This window comes from Thunnus maccoyii, chromosome 20 (assembly GCF_910596095.1).
Source record: "Thunnus maccoyii chromosome 20, fThuMac1.1, whole genome shotgun sequence".
Lineage (NCBI taxonomy): Eukaryota > Metazoa > Chordata > Actinopteri > Scombriformes > Scombridae > Thunnus > Thunnus maccoyii.
Window position 1 is genome coordinate 9,593,244 of NC_056552.1, and position 20,784 is coordinate 9,614,027.

Below are 20,784 nucleotides of genomic sequence, written 5' to 3' on the forward strand. Positions count from 1 at the left end.
TCTGGGCTCTCCCTATTGTCAAATAGAGCTATTTGAAGTTACACATAACCCAGTTAGAGGGAAACCACTGTGTGTGTGTGTGTACGCGTGTGTGCGAGCACATGCATGTGAAATGAAGTTTTTCGGAAACGGAAAGGAAAGAGACAGAGATGAATGGGGGGAATAAATGGAGGGAATGAGAATGGAAAATAGAGGTCAGTGGCAGAAAGTGAGAGACAGAGAGCAGGAATGAAGTGAATGGGAAGGAGGGGAGGAAAGTGCAGCCGAGGAGAGAGAAGAGAAAGATCAAGACTTTTACAGGGATGTATAAATAATACTTCTAGTCTTCATGTTTGCTTTAGAGGGAGGGAGATGGTGTGAGGGACAGGCTATTGTCCTCGGGGACAGTATCAGCTCTTTGTTCAGCTTGCTTGACACTGGTGTCACTGTCACCGAGCCACACTGACCCACAGCAGAGAGAGAGAAAGAGAAAGACAGTGACAGTGAATTCAAATTCCAAAACAGTGTCATTAGTTTTATTTCCATCCAATTCTGAGACCAGTTTTGAATTTCAAAATGAATTCTCCTCAGTTGGGGAATAAATAGGATCATAAAATGGAGAACAAAGCAGCAACCAGTAGAGAAAAAAACCTAATGAGAAGTGGGCACGATGCTGATCCTTTGTATTACTGTAGATAATTTTGGAAACACAGTGTCTGAAGATAAAAACAGAGAAATTTGTGACCTTTCCAGGTGATCATATTTTAAATGTTGGACATATACTACATGGCCAAAAGTATGAGGACATGCCTGCCCAAATACTTTTGTGTGCTTTTGGTCCAGGGTTGTTTTTGGGCTAAATCCATTAGTTATAATTAAGGGAAATACTAATGCTACAACATTCAGTGGTGATATTAATAATATATTTAGTGGCTTTCAAGTTTGTGGCAACAGTTTGGTGTAGGTCCTTTCCTATTTCAACACAACAGTCCGCCCATGCAAAAAGAAAGCTCCATAAAGAAGTGGTTATGTTTGGAAGGCCTTGACTGGCCTGTGCAGATCCCTGACCTCAACCCCATCCAGCATCTTTGGGATGACTAACAGCAGTGTCTGACCTCCCTAATGTTGTTTTTGCTTACTGGGAGTGAATCCTTGCAGCCAGGTTCAAAAACCTTGTGGAAAGTCTTCCAGAGGAGGCTGTTGTGGTTTTGGAATGAGATGGGTGTAACGTTTTAATGTCTACATGCTTTGTTTGGATGTCCACATACTTTTGGCCATGTAGTGTATTTCAGGACCTTGGTTCCTAACGTGGGGCTCAGAGCCCCCATGGTGCTGCAAGATAACTCTGAGGGAGTGGTGGGATTATTACTGAAATAGGAAACAAGAACATATTTTTTCTACACAGATTATCTTCATGTTTTCTTTAAACTTTGTTTTTATTGTGAAATACAGGATCATTTGACCTCTTCAGGCCTCTAAAATCTATTTAAACTCTTGTAACTGCTGATAGACCCTTGACATGGGGTCATGAGTATACACGTCACTTTAAAGGGTCACAAGCCAAAAAGTCTGATTTAGACAAATGTTGGTACCTCAGAAACTTTAACATGACTTATCTTAAAAACATTAACAGCATAATTCAGCATGAAACCCTTCACTTGATGTAGAGGAGGTGCTTCCTAAATCTTTTTGAAAATACAGACCACAGTGAAACAGCCTCACGGTAAAACCAACATCAACGAAAAATAAAATGACCTCAATTTTAAGAATTTATCACTAAAACATCCCCATCAATGCTCTGTCCAAAACACAGAGAAATGGAAAGAATATTGTGAGAAATGAGTGAGAGAGTGAAGAGAAAGATAGTAAACAACATGAAAAATAAGTAACGGGACTCAGATTAGGAGAGTAAAATGGGAAGAACGCTTGATCCGTGTTTCATATGGAGCGCCGTTCCTCTCCAATGTTGATCTGATGGAGCGACAGAATGATGGACGGATGTTTGTGCAGAATGTTTACATTCATTCAATGTGGATCAGAGAGGAAGCGTCACAGTGCACCGTGGGATCAAACAGGCATCACGCCATCCTTCAGATTCTGTCCTCGGTTCAACTCCTGCAAACCTTTGAAGTTCTGCGTGTTGCTTGATGAGCTCAGAGAAAAGGAGAGACGGAAGAGTGAGTAAGGAGACGAGGGAGGGAGGGAGGAAAGCAGTTGGTGTGATAGTGACGGTGGAAATTAAAGATGGGATGAGAAATGGGACAGGGAACAGTGGGGAGGAGCGAGAAAGATAAAAAAAAAAAAAATAGGCTGAGAAATGACAAAGAACCTGGTTCTGATTCTGATTCCTCAAAACAAATGTTTCTTTTCCTTTTTGTTTGTTATTTCTCAGCCTATATTTTTTTAATCTTCCTCTCCCCTTCCCACTGTTCCCTGTCCCATTTCTCATCCCATCTGTTTTCCTTCCTCCCTCCCTCGTCTCCTTACTCACTCCTCCGTCTCTCCTTTTCTCTGAGCTCATCAAGCGACACACACACACAGAACTTCAGAGGTTTGCAGGAGTTGAACCGAGGACAGCATCTGAAGGATGGCATGATGCCTGTTGGATCCCCGGTGCACTGTGACGCACTGTGACACCGAGGAGGAAGAAAGAGTAACTGATGTAATAATATCTATGTAGTAATTGTCACCACAGAACCAGCGGCGAGATGAGTCGTAGAAGAAATAGTCGCAATAGTGCAGGTGTAAAAGTAGCGTCAGTATTTGCAACACTAGTAGCTGTAAGAGTTGCAGTATTAGTCGTAGCAGCAGTAGTGACAGTAGAGTGGCACCATGAAAACAGCTGTCTGTCCTCAATGCTCCCAGCTGTGCCCTCACTGGCTCCTATCGATCCACGAGTAATCATCTCCCGTCGTACTGACACACACACATCCATTTAGATACAAACCGAAAAAGATCATTTTAACGTCCAAGCCCATCCCTTTGAAGTTTGACTTAACGTACTTTACACCTAACCTATCTGAGTCTGAATCAATATGTTTCATTACGTCTTTTAAAACTTTTTTTCCACACCTTTTGACATCCCATGTACTTTCTATATCTGCTTATTCCATCACAAATCCCATTGGTTCCTGTAGAAGACGTAAATCTTTAAAGAAGGGTCACAAATACATAGTTTCAATTTAAAATGTCATTTCCTTCAACAGCTGTAGTTTTTAGCAAATATTACTCAAACAGGAGTAACTTGTTCATTTGTTAGGGACTATTTTCAGTGGTGGATTAATACACATCTGGTGCTTTAGTGAGTATTTACAGCAACAGGACAGTGTTTGTGTAATTGAATCAAAGTAAACAATGTGCTTGTGTTAATGGTAATGATGGAGCATGTCACCCAGTGGCTCACTGACGTGTTTTTAGTCATTTCTGGGAAAACAATGGAGCTCTGTGGCACAGAGGAATAATATATGTCAGGCTTTGACTAAACAGAGAATACTTATTAGTAAGTTTTGGCCTTTTTATGGGAAGAAAAATATAGATTATCATCAGCCTTTAATTATTGTGTCAACTGTGGTCATTGTTGCAGTTTGCAGTGTCATTTCTATGAATAGCATAGTATTGTAAGGTATTTCTGCTATTTTGCTCCTTCCAGTTATATATGTGAATAAGTTGGTCGCTCAGTGTATTAAACCACTACACTATTATATATTTTATACAGTATATGTCCTTATAGTTCAGTCTAACCTGTCTGGCTACTTCAGTAACCTTAAGACCTTCATTTGAATATACAGTAATGTTCAGTGGGTTTGAACAATGCTGGTCTTCAGTGATGAACCTGCCAAATGTCTGTGGAGTTGGAAGAGGTTAAAAGGTCGGTTCATTCAAACAAAAAAGAAATCAGATTTCTTCACTTACTTCTAGTGATATCTAGCCATGTGGATAGTTTTGGCTCTGCTTACACTGGTTTTGAAATATCTGCCTCTGCCTGATACAATAAAGGTGAAGACACTTTCATTTGTTGTGCTCACAGCTGTGAAAGTGACATTTAAAAAAATCACCAGCAGTTTTTACAGGGACTATTTCTTCAGGAGAAAGTAGTTCCAATAAAAAACTTTTCTATCTATCTGTGGATTATCCAGAATAACAACAACATGACATTGTTTCACAAATGTCATTTTTCAAAGCTGTGAGCACCAAAAACTTAATTCCATTCAACTCCATTGTACTGGGGTGGCAGCAGAAAACCTACAGACAAATATAGCAAGACTAAATAAGACTTTTAAGAAGTATTTTTTGTAAATTGGGTGTACTGACCCTTTAAATATAACCTAAACTGGCTCCTGATTGCACTCTTGATCCTAAATTCACATCCTAACCCTGGAAGAAGTCGGGACCTCACTCCTCACGCTTCAAGTCAAGCTAGGAATGATTTTCACAGGGTTAGATGAAGACACACACACACACACGTACTGTGTCTGTGCCTGGATGTACAACCAGTGTCCTCACCTCAACATCACATGTGGAAAATGTCTTCCATGTGTGTTCGCTGTCTGGGCTGCGACCACAGGTCCTGGTTTCCTTATGCCTGCCAGCGCAGGGTCAGAGAGTTTGATTGACTTGTGCCTTGACTCAATCTGGCTTCCAGGAACTCTCCACCATCAATACACATCATCATCACTAGCCAGCCCCCTGTGTCTCTGTGTGTGTTTGTCTGCGTGTGTGTGTGTGTGTGTATGTGTGCTTTCTCAACCAGTGCGGCACAGTGTGTCTCTCAGTTAAATCACATGGTTCGGCTTTTCCCCCGCGTGCCTGCTGCTTGGCCTATTTCCATGGTAACTAGCCGAAGATGTAGACAGACACACACACTCACACACACACACACACACACATATACACACACAGGCCACATAAATAGTGCTTGTGTGAGGGCTTGCCAGAGCGATCTCGGTTGTGTGTGGCTGTAGGGTGCAGTCAGAGAGAGGATGTGTGATCACACACTCCACACGGGCTCAGCGGGAGACACACACACACAATCACTCGCACACATACACACACACACACTGTATGTTGAGACAGAAGCTCAGGATGCTGTTCTGTAGAGGAAAAATGGCACACAGGGGCATGCCAGCCAAATCCCTTTATAAATCCTCTGGCAATTTGGATTTGTTTGTTTATGGATGAGTGTATCAAATGTGGATTTCTGCTTTTGTCATGTAGATGGATAGATGAATGGATGGATGGATAGACAGACAGATAGATAGATAGATAGATAGATAGATAGATAGATAGATAGAGAGATAGATGGGATGTGCACTGACTTTGCAACGTTGCCATCTAACAGTTGCATAATGTTTCCGTCCATTTTCGCTCTGATGCATTTCGCTTGCCATCCTTGTCACGACGTCCCACCCTACCTCCATCCCACCCCCTCATCACCTCATCTCGCCACCCCAATCCCATGTGGCCATCGCCATAGCGACAACCCACGCTGCTTGCCTGCTCGCCGCAGCATCCCTGTGCCCTCTGGCCTTTCGCCAAAGGGGGGTGCTGTGCCGGCAACGCAGCCCGGCAACCAGGCGAGGGAGCTTTGCCAAAAGTAGGGAAGCTATAGGGGAAGGAAGAGAGGGAGAGTGGAGGGGGCACTGCGGATCTGTTCGCTACTGCCCTGTGGTGTTATGCAACTTCATGTACACACACCCACACACACATACTGTAGGGTGACAAACAGAAACACACACACACACACAGACTGCCTCTTTTTTCTCAGTCTCCCCCACACGCACTCACATTCAGAAGCTGTGCACACACAGTGATGCTTGAACCAGCATAAGCTCCAGATAATGTCCCTAAGTACTGACTATGAAATGACATAACAGATTTCACCAAGCGGTCCCTGTCTCATAATTCCACTGATGCAATGTTACCCCGACTAACACATGTTCATGTGATGATTTACACGATTCATGGTGCAAAAGCAATGAAATGATACGTTTAAATAAATTTTGGCCATTAGGGGGCAGAGGAACATCACAACAAGCTGACAAATACACAGCTACTACCTTAGCTTGTCATGGCTAATGTGTTACCAAACATTTGCCTGCTTAAATATCCAGCAGACACAGAGCAACATTAACATTTATATGCAGTCATGTTTGTATCTACTTGATAAATGTAAGACCAGATTCGTCCTCCTTTGAACTCTGGTTTGGTCTCCATAAACTCCTGAGAAAAACATCTGGCACTTCATCTGCTAGACGTTAAACTTTCTTAACCAGCTAGTCGGTAATTTTCTCTGTCTGCTGTTTGATGCTGGGCAGGTCGTGAGTTTATTAGAGGTTGCTTGCATAAATGAAAGTTGTTGAGAGACTGAACGATACAATAAATGTGTCGTAAAACCAAAACAATTTGCTAAAAGGCTAGAAGGCTACATAACGCTGCAGATTTGGGTGTCATTTTAGAACTACAACATAAGCCGCCCTTTCACACTACATATACAGCAAGACTTATTGATTAATTCAGGTTTATGTTGGTTTGCATCAAACCTTAAAGGCAATGTAAGGATATTTAAAATGTAACAATGTCTCCTACACACATTTGAAAATAAACCAAATTTTTGGGCTATGCTAGGTCAGTAGCACCTACAGTTAGGAAGCTAACACTATAGAGCTGAACCTGCCTGCTATCAACATTTTTTGCCCATTTAAGCTACCTTAAAATCTTCATCATCAATCAACCTAGCATTTAGAGTTTTTATTCAACAATTAACTGAACTCTCCACACACAGTCATGCAGAATAGACAGTTAGCATTGTATGCATTTAAAGAGTGACTTAACACCAGACTGAAAAGCAGTGTTTTGCTGCCCTGAAAGTTTCAAGCTTGTTTCACATCTGACCATACCTGGCTGGTGGTGGTGGTTGGATGTGGTCAGTGTTGCACATGTAACCGCACCCAACAGTGATGTCATGGCGTCCTGGAGTACACCTGTACATCACTGCAGCAAGGTGAAAAGTGAAACCACTGGAGGTCAGCAAAAACTAGATTTTCAGGTGGTGTTCAGTTACTCTTTATTTAGTTTTTATTAAGATAGACCTGGCTAGCTGTTTTGTGTGAGGAGGCCTAACAGGTTGGTCTTTGTGTCTTTCAGGCGAAGTAAAAAGAGAAGAAAGCATCGAAGGAGTCCCTGCATGGGAGCAGCTGTGCTGCCTAATCAACATCTGACAGAATCTGCCAAAGGACGCTTTGGACACACTCTCATGTCCTTAAACACAAACTGTTAAATCCAAGGAGCTAAAAAAAAGAAAAAACAAAAAAAGCCAAGACTGGCTCCAGCAAGTGGACAGATTCTAAAGTGAAACACGGCTGGAGAAGGGGAGGGTTGTATGGGTGCCAAATTCCCATCCAAGACACACCGCATCTACCGCCGCCGCCTCCGTCCTCTTCCTCCCTCCATTTCCTCCTCCTCCTCCGCTTTTCTCTCATTCTCCCTCTTTCTCTCTCATGGGAGTGACATAGAGGCCGTCGCTTTGTCTGCTGCCCCACCCCTTCCCCGCCTTGCCGTGAAAACGGGGGCGTCCAGGTAGTGATGTCGTGGAAGAGGAACTACTTTGCATCGGGTGGCGGAGCAGTAGGCGGGGTGCAGGGGCTGGTGACCCCGAGAACCATGACCTCTATCGCACCCAGCAAAGGCCTGAGCAACGAGCCGGGACAGAACAGCTGCTTCCTCAACAGCGCTCTGCAGGTCAGTCGGAAAAACACGTACAAACACAAATTCAGGGTAGTCAGAAAGTATTCGGACAGCGACATGTTTTTCATGGAGTTTTTTAGGACCATGTGGCGGTTTTGACTGGCCAAGTCAGTCAATTGACCTCAATCTACCGCCATGGGTCAACTATTTTCAGTTGACCAAATGAATTTTCACAAAAGTGGTTGAAAAAGTCAAATAGATTTTGACATTTTTTAATTAGCAATTTTATTTCCTAGAAAAAATTTAAACAGCACTGTTTTTGGATCCAGTTTAGTGAATGCAGATGTTTTCTTTTACACTCACTGAAACCAGACTGAAAGCAAAAAAAACCCCCTCAAAACAATACAGAAGCAAAGATAGCTGCAGTGCAGGCCTGCAGAGCATCACAGAAAGTGTCTGCTCATGTATTTGTATCAGAGACTTCAGTTTTATGCTACTGTAACTTGTCCAATTACTTTTGATCCCCTAAATACAATTTCTACAGTGTTGATCTGTTGTGGATGTAAACACCCTCACATTAAAGCTGAAAAATCTGCATTTTAATCTCATAGTCATTGTTTCATTTTTAAATCCGATGCGTACAGAGCCAACACAGCGAAGAAATATGTCACTGTCCTAATACCTTTTGACTGCATTGTTAAAAATAGACAAAAACAGTTATTTACAAATAAAAATGCATGATTGGAGTGCTCTGCCAGAATTATCGCAGTGACAGAAGTTGTATCTCTATTTCTGTTCATGCTTGCATACTGAGGATATTTAAAAAGTTGATGATTTTGTCTTTCCAGTGTAGCATTTTGTGATTTGTGTTTTGTGCATTAGAGTATTACTCGCCACTTACCATTAACACATACTTTTAAGCAGCTTAGGATATGCTATATTTATATTATAGTGGTTTCCACGTCATGCACAATGCTGACACACACTTGCCTGCACCCACTGCTCACGTACCCCCTCTCACACTGCAGTAAAGTGATATTTAAGCGCGACAGGGATGAGATTAGCGCCATATTAACGGGTGTTTGCGTGTTTCGGTGGGTTTTGGCACTGCTGCCGGTCTGGCCTCAGTATGGACGTCCAGTCTGTGTGTGGAGATGCTTACACTGCGCTGCTACTGCTGCATCTCTCTCTCTCTTTACACACACACACACACACACACACACACACACACACACACAATTACAATCTTCCCTCCTCCCAAGACTTCCAGCTGGCACAAACATACCTACACACACACACGCACACACACACACACACATAAATGCCTCTTGACTACTGGCTTGAAAGAGAGAGAGAGAGGGAGAAGGAGAGAGAGAGAGAGAGAGAGGGAAGAGGAGAGGAGAGGGAGGCTGGAGGAAGCTGAGGAGGAGGGGGTGATGGGGCAGAAGCCTAGGGAGAGTTGAAGAGAGCAGAGGGGAAGAAAGAGTGATGAGGAGTGTACAGTATGGAAAAAGTTAAGCGAAGAATAAAGGGGATGCTGCTGGGAGACACAATGGAATTAAAGAGTCAAATAAGGTAAGAGAGAGAGAAGAGGGAGAGATGAAAAGACACAGTGAAGGACATAAAGTTTATTTTTGAAATGAAGAAAATGCCTCAACAAAGGCATGTAAAGCAGCTTCAGCGGGGAGGGGGGAGAGAAGTGGGCCACTTCAAGGGCACACACACACGCATGTACACACACATGCATAAACACACACACACGCACACACACAGAGAAGAGAGGATGTTTATCAGGATACAGATGAGTGAGGATAAACTGAGGGAATGTTAAACTATTTAGATGCTTGTCGGCTATTTTTCTGTGTATTTCTGTTTGTGTGTGTGTGTTCATTTGTACACATGTTTGCTTATATAATTTCAATAGAATAACGCTTCCGAGTGTGTGTGTTGGCGTGTAGCTGGTGGCAAGTTTGAAGTGAAGAATAAGGGGTTCTGGTTTAGGACAGACTTGCTGTATTAGCAGTATGACTGCAACTAAAGATCATTTTTTAATTATTGATTAATTTGTTTTTACAATGTAAGAATGTTAAATGCTGAACAGTTAGAAATCACATTTTCTCAGAGCACAAGATGACATCTTCAAATTGCTTGTTTTGTCCGAGTCCAAAACCTAAAGATATTTAATCGAATCCAACATTTAAGATGCTGAAACTAGTGAATGTTTTGCAATTTTCCACAAAAGATTCCTGATGATTAATCAATTATTAGAATAGTCGTAATAATTGTTGCAGCACTGCGGATCCAGGCTCTGCTTGTTTACTGTAATGTTTACTGTATAATGCAGTATGTGAAAGACTCTCTCCTGCTTCCTCGCCCCCAAGGACCCCTTGAGCAAGGCAGTTAACCTCCCGCTGCTTGGTGTCAGCAGCAGCAGCAACATCAGAAGCAGTGTGTGTAATTTAATGAGAGCGAAGGAAGGTGTAAAGTGTACATGCTCAGCAACTTTTCACTGCGTAAATAAAAGTGAAAAATAAATATCTAAAAGGAGTTATACTGGCTTTGATGAAGCAGAAACACATGAGTTCACTTGTCAGGCCGTAGCGTGTCGTGTGTGTGTGTGTGTGTGTGTGTGTGTGATGCAGCGGTACAGAAGAGAAACTTAAGAATATGGAAATAAGCAGTGATATGTAAGATTTATTGTAGACGTCCCATGTTTTCTGCAGTGTGTTGTTATCAAAAGCTAAATGTAACTGTAAGTTTAACAACAGTGTGCGTTCAAGTGTTTTAACCTCTAAAAGGGTTTTCAAATACTGATGAAGTTAAAGGACATTACTAATGATGCATCCAGAAACTGTGTTGGATTGCTTGCAGAGGACTACAGTTTGTTATAAAGTCACTTACTGTACAGTATAGTAATCTGAAATCATCATCATCAATCTTTATTTCAGTCTGCAACACATAAAGAAAAATGTAAATGTTGTCAAACCGGAAAAACATACCGAAAAAGCACATTTAACAAAAACAGTCAACAAATCCTCTTAAATAAGACCACAAAGTTTATTATGCCTACCATTGTTCATTCACCAAGACACCAAGTACTTCATTCTGTTCTCTACTTCATACTCATACAATTAAAGTAGAGCAGCATTAAAATAAAATACATCAATTAATAAATGGAAACATCTTCAAACAGACTGTTTTACTTAACAATGTAATGTCTATAAACACCATATTCTTGTACTTTCTTCTAACATTTTCTTAAACACAATGATTGTTTTACACATTTTTTATTTATCCTCAAGTTTGCTCCATATATTCATACATCTGTTGTTTTTTTTTCAAATTTGTTCTGGTGTTCCTGAACTTACAACTTCCTTTAAGGTCATATCGACTTTCTCTCATTTCAAGAAGTATATATAACATGACGTTAGGCGCCACTGCGGTCGAATGAACAGTTTTTCTAGCCAAATACCTTTAAGTACTTTTGCTGATGGTGTGCATTAACATTTCTGTTAGCAACACTTACATTAGAGGATACAGGACCATGTACTGCATAAATTGTTTTACACTTTCGTTTGGCAGAATAGATCTTCCTAATTAATCCAAGCAACAGTGCAGGATTTAGTAAGAAGAACAATAAAACCGCCAGGGCAACAGAATCCAACAAACCCTGCAGTTGTAACGTTTCTGTTAGGTGCTGTTTGGACTAAAAACAAGACTCAGAGCAGGTAGGATTTAGATGATGTTTACTTGGTCTTGATTCATAGGTAGGGGTCAGCAGCGGAAGGAGGAAAACAAATCCAAAGAAGGAGCAGGCAGGCAAACAAGAACAGAGGCCACATCCTATGGCTAACATATATGGGATGGATGAGCGTGAAGGTCAGGTGATGATGGGAGGCGGGAAACTCTGAGGACAAGTGCAAGGCGGGGGAGGAGTATGAGGAATGACAACTGAAGTAATGGCTGGCAGACAAATAATAAGGTAAAAGCTGGACAAAAATTACAACAGTATCACACGATAAACAAAATGCACTGGAAAAGACACGCCATCATCAGGTCTGGTAATAAAAGACTAGAACAGGAGGAACTGGGGTCATGCAGGGCAGAAACCAATGAACACGGCTGCAAGGACGTGCAGAGGATGTTAGAGGGGCAGGGGCCCAAATTCATAAAAGGCGATTTTTGCAAATAATTAAATAAATATATTCCTGGAATGACTACTTTTGCAGCACTGTAATAGGGATATTAAAATGTATGTCATTAAAACAAACCCATGACTGAGGTTGGTTCAAACGCTGCTACATGACATGTTAATTAATGATAAATGCAAAGAAATGAAGTGTATTTTCAGTAGATTCTCCTCACATGTTAACCAGCCCAACTCTTACCAACTGTAGCCCTCTGACTGACATCCTCACTAGCAAAAGCTCAGCTTAATACTGCTGACAAAGATGCACTTCCTCTGGCTGCCTCTCTCACCTCGATATTCATCTCTTACCAACTCTCCATAGAAGGCATAATTGCTTCAGTAATAACAGGCAATAAGAAGATGCTGATATCGTATGGCTAAGATACTATTACTATGAGCCAACGAATTAGTTTAATATAATTCATATATCATTATCATAATACGGAGGCTTGGAAGACATCATGCATTTAAGCCACAATTCTAAAAAGCAGCACATAAGCTTTAGATAAGGCGTATTAGACACTGGACTATAAAAGATTTTAACAGTTCACTGTCCTTCATCCCTCCCTCCCTTCAAAAATACTGAAAAAAGTGCTTGAACTTACCTATTTGCCTAAATATATAATAACAATTAGTAAAAAGTTAACATTCAACAATCAGGTAATGTAGCTGCATTCACTGTCCTTATACACACATTCACCTGTTGAGCAAAAATAACACATAAAATACAAAGAAAGGAAATATGTATGTTTACTGTACGTTAGGCGTTACTTTAATGTCTGACATTAACAACACAAACACAATGGCAACTGCTGACTTTAGTTAATGCTGGTCAATTTGACGCTAGAAACTCAGATTAACTTAACTAACATTGAACGCACCTCATTGGCTGCTTGTTACAGAAGGAGGAAAACATCCTTAATTTCGTCGTATTTCTTAAGTGTATCATATCGTCGTTATCTTGTAGCTTATGGAGGATAAAGATGCAAACATTTTCCACAACTTTATAACTAAACAATTTGGAGAAACGTGTTACGTGACAGTATCCGTACCCGCTTTGCATGGGATGTGCAATGACAATAATAATCCCCCTCCGAACGTTAGTTCCACGCTACTGAGTTCTGCAGTAAACCATTAACCCTAACATTATTAATATAAATTCTCTGTCAGCTACACTCAGAAACAAGATGAGGTACTGAGTATATTGTTGTGTCAAGCTGGATGTAGCAGGAATAACAGGAATTTATTTATTTATTTAGAAAAAACACCCCAGAAAAGAGGCACTTTCTCTCTAGGAGGCCAAACGGGCAGGTGCTGAAGCCCCCTTTGAGGTTTATCTGTGCACGTGCCTATTCAGCTGCAGTGTGAGGCAGGTAGGAGCAAAGCATAACGTGCAGTTTATATGTCTGAGAGTAAGAGTTTGTCAGATTATAAAGAGCCCGTGATGTCTTCATTGTGCTGCTCTGCTGATGTGCACGACTTCAGTGATCTGCCAGAAACTGCAACATTTCACTGTGACAACAAAAGTGTTTCCCATCAAATGTCATTAATAACTGAAACCGTGTCTCTAATTCTCTTCATTCTTGACTGGAAAGATGTTGTCTTTTTTATATTAATATGCATTTACTTACTTACTTACATACTTATTAATATGTATTGTACTTGTGTGCACAGATATCCTTTCCAATAGTACCTACTGTACTACAAATAATAGGTATAGTTTTATAATAACTAACCAGTTAATCTTTAATAATTTGTTAATGTTTTACAGATAGTAAGCCATAAATAAGAACTTAGGTAGACCTGTAGATCATATGCACCAAAATCTATTTATTTGCAATTAATTGACATTTATAGCTCCAGACCATTATGATAAAAAGCCACCAGTCACAACCCATAAATCCATAATGATGTATGCATCATGGTGCCAAAAATGATTTAAACTTAAAGAAACAAAAAAAAACATTTGTCAAGCTATTTACAACTACAAACCAGTCTTACAAATAAGCACACAACTGAATCTGTATGTGCTCCGAATTCTGGTATTTCTTGTAATTTAATATTGCACCCAACTTATATGAGCCTATAAACAGCTGACTTCACCACATCGTCTCAGAGTCGTCTGTCACTCAAATCACAATGACGACCCGCAGCTGGAAAGATGATGACTTCCTAAAAACATGAGCTGATGAGGTCAGATAGATAGATAGATAGATAGATAGATAGATAGATAGATGGGTAGATGGATAGATAAATGGATAGATAGATGGATAGATGGATAGATAAATGGATAGATAGATAGATAGATAGATAGATGGATGGATGGATGAATGGATGGGCATGGAGAGAGTGTGCCCTCCTTGTGGCTGCTGCAGTGCTGTGCAGGGCGCCGATTCATCACGACCAAATAAACTACAGAGTGAGGAGGGGAAACAGAGAGGGGAGAAAGATAGAACGCGTACACTGGCGTCAGCATGCAGTCTGTCATCCTCCGCCCCCTCTTTCCTCCACCTATCACTCTCCTTAACACACACACACACACACACACACACACACACACACACACACACACATACAGAGTGCAGACCTGCTGTATTGCTAAGGTTTCCATACATATTGGTTTTGTGTGTATGTGTGTGTCTCTTGTACTGTACGTGCCTACTGTAACAGTGTGCGGTCCTTTGCATGTGTGCTGCGGTTCTCAGTCGAAGCCTAAGGGACAGTGTTGTGTCAATATTATCTTTCAGCATGGTGAATGAATGTACTGAGAGCTCTTTCCCCTAATTATGCACTAAGAGACAGAGAGAGAGAGAGGGAGAGAGAGAGGACACAGAGAGGTCTACCTCATGCAGCCCACTTAGTTTTTTATGTGTTCTTCCTCATCGTATGCGTGCTGCTCGTTTTCTGTCTGTGCGTCCTTCCCGCAGAATCTCTCGCTCTCTTTTGTGGCTGAAAATATACAAAGTAGAAATCACACTGAGTGGGCGCTGTTGGGAAAAACAATTAGCTGAAAATGGCTGAAAGCCACACAGAGCTGCAGACTGTGGTGTTGATTCTCAGAAACCATCTCACATTACAGGAAGTCCTTTGATTCAGTGTTAATATAACAAACATTGCTTTTTTTCGCTTCTCTTAAAGCTACAGGAAATATGACTGAAAGTCAGAATTTTAGCTTCAGAATTAGTTTTGTCACAAACTTCAGGATGTTTTTGCAGCGGCGTTTCTCTTACATGCAAATGAAATCAATCAAGAGCAGCTAAGAAGGCTCTACACATCAGCAACAGATCAATGTGGACGAGGTTGCCATGGCAATACCTGAACTGCGGTGCACAGTTTAAAGTTAGCAGATGAATCCCTCACTACAGCCATAAACTGTTTGTTTGAGCCAGTGAAGCTTTTAACCCCCTGAAGTGAAAGTATTAGAGCGTCTTTGTCACTTTCAACCCAACATGAAACTAAATGGAAAGTTATTTTGAGCAGAAACACACTGGTTTGTGTTTCGGCTCGCGCTGAGATGAAATGCAGCTTATTTGCTCTCGTGAGAAATGTTAAAAGAGGAGAAGAAAAGTTTAGTTGTTTGTTGACATAAATATCTGATATTTGCCATAAATTGTCCAGATTGTGTGTCTATGATCAGCGGTTAAACTGTTGCACCCCATCATGAAGACTTTACCTTTCAAATCTTCCCATCACTCTGTCAGTTGCTATTTGTGACTGCTATGCACCTGGAAAATGTGTAACTATGGCAACCGGCAACCATGAGCAGTCATGTCACCAATCTTAGCCGTGGCATAACCACATATTTAACAGGCTTTAATATGTTGATTCCAATGTTAATTGCTTATTTCTGTTTTATAAACTGTGACATAGAAATGAAGCTAATGCAAGTAAATATTGGTGAAACATTATTAACAAGTTAAAATAACAAAAGAAGAGAAATGAACATGTCTTGTGGCACCATGGCCCATTGTTAAGGTATATATATAGATATAGATCATCATTTTTAATGCGTAAATGGGACTTTTGGATCAATTTACAAGTGGGCCGAAAAAAAAAGTTTGCCTGCTTATCTGGTATAAAAAACAGCATCACAAGTTGCAAACTAACCAGAAACAATGAATACACTGAAAACCCTGTTAAAATCATATTTATATGAAGAGCCTGGAGTGTCACTATCCCTTGTGAAACACAGGATGACAAAAGAACAAAAAAAAGAAAAGCATTAAGACAGATCTTACAGTTGAAGGGATTAAGAATCCGTTTCAGTGGGACCTGGGACAAAACATCATTTGTATGGCTAACTAAAGTAACAGAGGTTGATCCACTTGCTTTATTTAGTTTTTCTGTGTGTGTAAATGTGTGTTTTGTCTCTCAGGTACTGTGGCATCTTGACATCTTCCGCAGAAGCTTTCGACAGCTGACCACACACAAGTGCATGGAGGACTCGTGTATCTTCTGCGCATTAAAGGTAAAAACACTTACGCTTTGTGTACTGACGGTTTGAGGAGGACTTTACTGCAAACCTGCAGCAGCGGTTATTACTCTGGTGTTTTTCTGTCTTACACTTCCCACAGATCACTTGTCTGTCTAACAGCACCGTGATATGGGTTTTCTTGGATTCGCTGCTGAAGAAGGTTTAGATTCTGGTGGTGTGGTTATTGATTGCAATGCTGTCTATCATTTGTCTTCTGTTTATTCCTGTTTACTCTTTTTGTTCAACACACAAACTGTGGTGGCGTCAGGAAAAGTAATTCTGAGGTACAGGAAGTTTACTTGAGTTTGACCTTTCGGTACTTCCTGCTTTTACGTCATTACATTTCAGAAGAAGATATCTTTTTTCTCCACTACGTTTATCTAATGGCTTGAGTTATATGTACAGGTTTTGTATGAAGTTTCTTCCCTATACTTTCCTTACTTTTTTTCTATGTGATTAACATTTTTTTAATGACCTTTTCCAATATATAAAGACCATAATGCGCAGAAAACATCCTAACTAATACACATAGTGGTGCTCCTGCCTCTTCTAAAACCAATAAACATAAAAAGTACAAATTAAATACAATACACAATATAATCACAACTGAAATGGGGCAGAAATATTTACTTCATGTTATGTTTACTTCTTGATATAAATTAAAAAATAGACTAAACTTCTAAATAGTTTTTATTCGTTGCATTTAGAAAACATGAGAAGCACAATTAATTTGAACCATTCAGCAAAATCAAGCTTTGTCTGACACTAATAAAAGCAGAGAATAAGCCTCGAAGAGCCAATAAAACCCTCCAATATTAGTCCAAATTCCTGTTTGGATGTACTGGGTGGTGGGTGAGACCTGTCTCTTAATAAACACAGCTGGGGAGATTCTGGCAAAGGTTTATGCAACCACTCGCCAATACTTCTCATTACTTGATTACAAAAGAACAAGTTTATCTGGCATATAATACTAGCTGTGTATAGTTGTGTTGTGTGTAAACGTGTCCAGCGAATTTTTAACTGACCACCTCGCTTTTCCCGCTTTTCCTTTTTGTTTCTTTACTTTGTCTCTTCCTTAATTCTTCAACATCTCTTCCATTTTTCCTCCTCATTTTCCTCCATCCATCCTTTCGTGCTTCCTTTCTTTTGTCCATCTTTCTTCTATTTATCTAAAATTCCCTATAATGTTTTCACTTGGCAGCAAGATTAAACTCCACTCTTCCTCACAATAAGTACTTTTATTCTGAAAACTATATATTTTTTTACATGTTCGCATGTAGACTTTCGAATGCAGGACTTTTACTTGTAATGGTGTATTTTTCCATTGTGGTGTTGCTGCTTATTATTCTACCATTGTGTAAAATGCATCATGTACTTTTACAGCAGAGGATTTTTTTTCCCCCCTAGTATAGAGCTGCCTCACAACACAATGAGCGTTTAGAGCTGCACACGTAAAAGCTTTTGTAACATGATTACAGATTGAATGGCTGCTGTGTTCCCGCAGCTGCTGATAGAAAGTAGCCAAACAGAAGATGAAGATCTGTAACATCATGAAACCCTCATAATGAACGAGCCTTATGCAGCTCTGTTCCAGCCATTTGTTGCATCAATGATGACAAATATGTGTCTGAGTGAAGGGAAGTGTTGTGTGTAATGCGCTGTGGTGTAGTAGTGTGTGTGTGTGTGTGTGTGTGCGTGTTTGTGTGTAGCAGTGTCGATGTGTGTGTTCTACACGCTGTTCTGTCTCCAGCGCTTCTCTGTAATTAATTGGCTGACTGAAAGCGCTGAGCTAGCAGAGCCCACGCTGGGATGCTACACACACACACACACGCACACACACACACACCTAGACATGCACACAAATCTTACTTGCATGCCGCACACGTTAGGCTGCTACACACATGCGCTTTGAGATGCACACAAATCTTTCTTACCATGCTGGGATGCTACACACACACACACGCACACTCACGCAGGCTTGTGGGCGTGTTGTGTGTGAGTCAGCTGTGGGTTTACGAATCAAAGGTATTGTCGCCGTGTTAAGTGTTCACATTTTCCTGTCAGTTTTCATTAACCGTCCTGTCACTGCCGCTCTTTTGTCAAAAAAAAAAGAGGAACAGATGTAACGTTGTTGCTACAGTCTGTTTGTAGCTGTATTCCCCACGGCGAAGAAGATAAAAGTCTTGAAATAACAGGGCGAGACACACCAAATGAACTTTAACGGCATGTTAAATTATCAAATATCCATATTAAAGAACCAAAGAGATAAATTATGATTATGGGGGGGCTTTTGTTTATGAGGGGAATGTTGAAGATTTTGTGTGAATTTTTTGTTTATCCGCAGCAGATAAAGACGCCTGCCTTCGTAGTAAACAGAAGTTCAGAGGCTGCCTGTGGCTATCCGTCTAGAAATCACTGCAACACTTTATCTCTCTCAACAGCAAAACACTCACACACATACTCAGACGCGGATACCTGAACACACACACACACACACGCACGCACGCATAGTGTGGAGGGAATAGGAGGAGAGAAGAAGAATAAAAAGGAAAGAGGTGGAAATGGAGGAGAGGGAAGGAGAAAGATGAATGAATGTGGGAGTTGGTGTAGATTGCGCCTGTCTTCACACTTAGACCAATGCGTGCTCGTGCTGGTACACACACACACACACACACACACACACACACACACACACACACACACACACACACACACACACACACACACACCTCCTTCTCTTACTCTGCCTCATCCCTCCCTCCCTCTCTCTGTAGGGTATATTCCCCCTCCATTCTCCTTGGCGCATTGCTGCAGTCAGCACAGCCACCATAACACACACACACACACAGACGTAGACACACACACACTCATGCACGCACCCTATTGCTCACACATTCCCCTTTTTTCCTCTTCTCTCTCTCTCTCTCTCTCTCTCTCTCTCTCTCTCTCACACACACACACCACACACACACTCTGCTCACTGTCAGCATGACTGCATTACCTTCCCCATTGCCAACCCTCAGCCTGCACACACACACACACACACACACACACACACACACACAGACTGAAGGCATATTGTTTTATAACATTTTCACTCTACATGATCACAGCCATCGCTGTAAACCGCTTCCAAAATGTCAAATATGACGTGAAATTTAGAAACAACCAAGCACATAAAGATGCAGAATAATAAGAGGGAATAAACTGTGTGACCAAGTCCAGGCAACACCAGGAATTGTTTACATGTCTGAATCTCACACAGATTTAAGCTTGACTTGTGTTGGACTCTGTGACCTGTATATCAGATCTCATATTACTGAGGTTTAAACAACTTAGTGTGAACTTCGTGTCGAGTGTTTAGAAAGTAAATCAACCTCTGTGGAGTTCTGGCTAAGAAAAGAAAAGCTTTGGCTAATGTTTAGGTTTGGTAATCTGTAGAAGATGTGAAGTCTCCAAGAGGAAACTGGCAATGTTTTATTTCTAATTCAGGAAATGTCTGGATTGTCAGGGTTGGGATGGCTGTACAAAGCACTGCACAGTGACACCAGAGATCAAGGTTTGCCTTCTGTGTGCGTTATAAAGTTTTATCTATTAAAACACTTTGGGAAAGACAGTAGTTGTGGTTAAACGTGCTATGCCTCAAGTCAGTGTTTGGACAGCCGTGGTCCATTATCTTTTCCTAACATTCACCATCTATTTTGAGATGCTTACATATGACTGTACGAATGATAATCATGCTTTAGTATCCAGAGGCGGATAGTAAAAGTAAAAATGGAATACACTGAAGTGAAGATTTTGCATATACTGTATTCATATTTCAATGCATATTTTAAAGCGGCGCTCCAGAAATATCAAACACTAACTTTTTGAAAGGGCTGTTAATAGTTGGTAGTTTAATCCTTCATAAAGAATAGCGGCTTCAACGGGGACAAAAAAAGTAGCAAAACATCCACATACATTTCTCAAATCACCCTTAAAACACGAACCAAACTCTCAAATGTCTAAACAAACAGCTTCACTGCCTCCGCTCGTCGCTCGTGCCGTGAGCTGCTGTGGATACAAACACACGTGTGCTGCTTTTATGTGACTGTTAGAATATCTTTCTGTCACTTCATACACTCCTCTCTCTCTCAGTCCTCAGGACACGGAGCACCTGCTGGTTTTCAGTCCAGCCCTCTAATCAGTGATTGAATTACCGCTGGGACAGAAAAACCAGCAGCGCGCTCAGTCCAGAGCACCAACCACCGCTCTGACATGTCAGACTGACTTGTGTTTATTTCTGTTTTTACCGTCGGTCAAAAAATAGTTTGCTCGGTTTTTTTTTTGCTTTTTCCGGCTGAGTATTCTTACCAACAAAAAATTAGGTCATTTTTATCCGTTGGCAATGTGAAGAAAGTCAGCAATGCTTTTATCTCTCTTTAGACGTCTGCAGTTCTCTCAAAAGTTACTCGCACTG

The 20,784-nt window shown here is 40.9% G+C and overlaps 1 protein-coding gene across 3 annotated transcripts in view; it reads left to right on the forward strand.

Moving 5' to 3' along the window:
- usp54b (ubiquitin specific peptidase 54b) overlaps positions 1-20,784 on the forward strand; it is a 57,557-nt gene that overhangs the window by 5,073 nt on the left and 31,700 nt on the right. For all 3 annotated transcript variants that reach the window (XR_006092919.1, XM_042397744.1, XM_042397745.1), the window contains exons 2-3: positions 7,123-7,716; positions 16,227-16,319. Coding sequence is in view for 2 of the 3 variants with exons in the window: in XM_042397744.1 (XP_042253678.1) it covers positions 7,561-7,716; positions 16,227-16,319 (249 nt within the window). In the remaining variant the exon portion in view is untranslated. The remainder of the gene's footprint in view (positions 1-7,122; positions 7,717-16,226; positions 16,320-20,784) is intronic.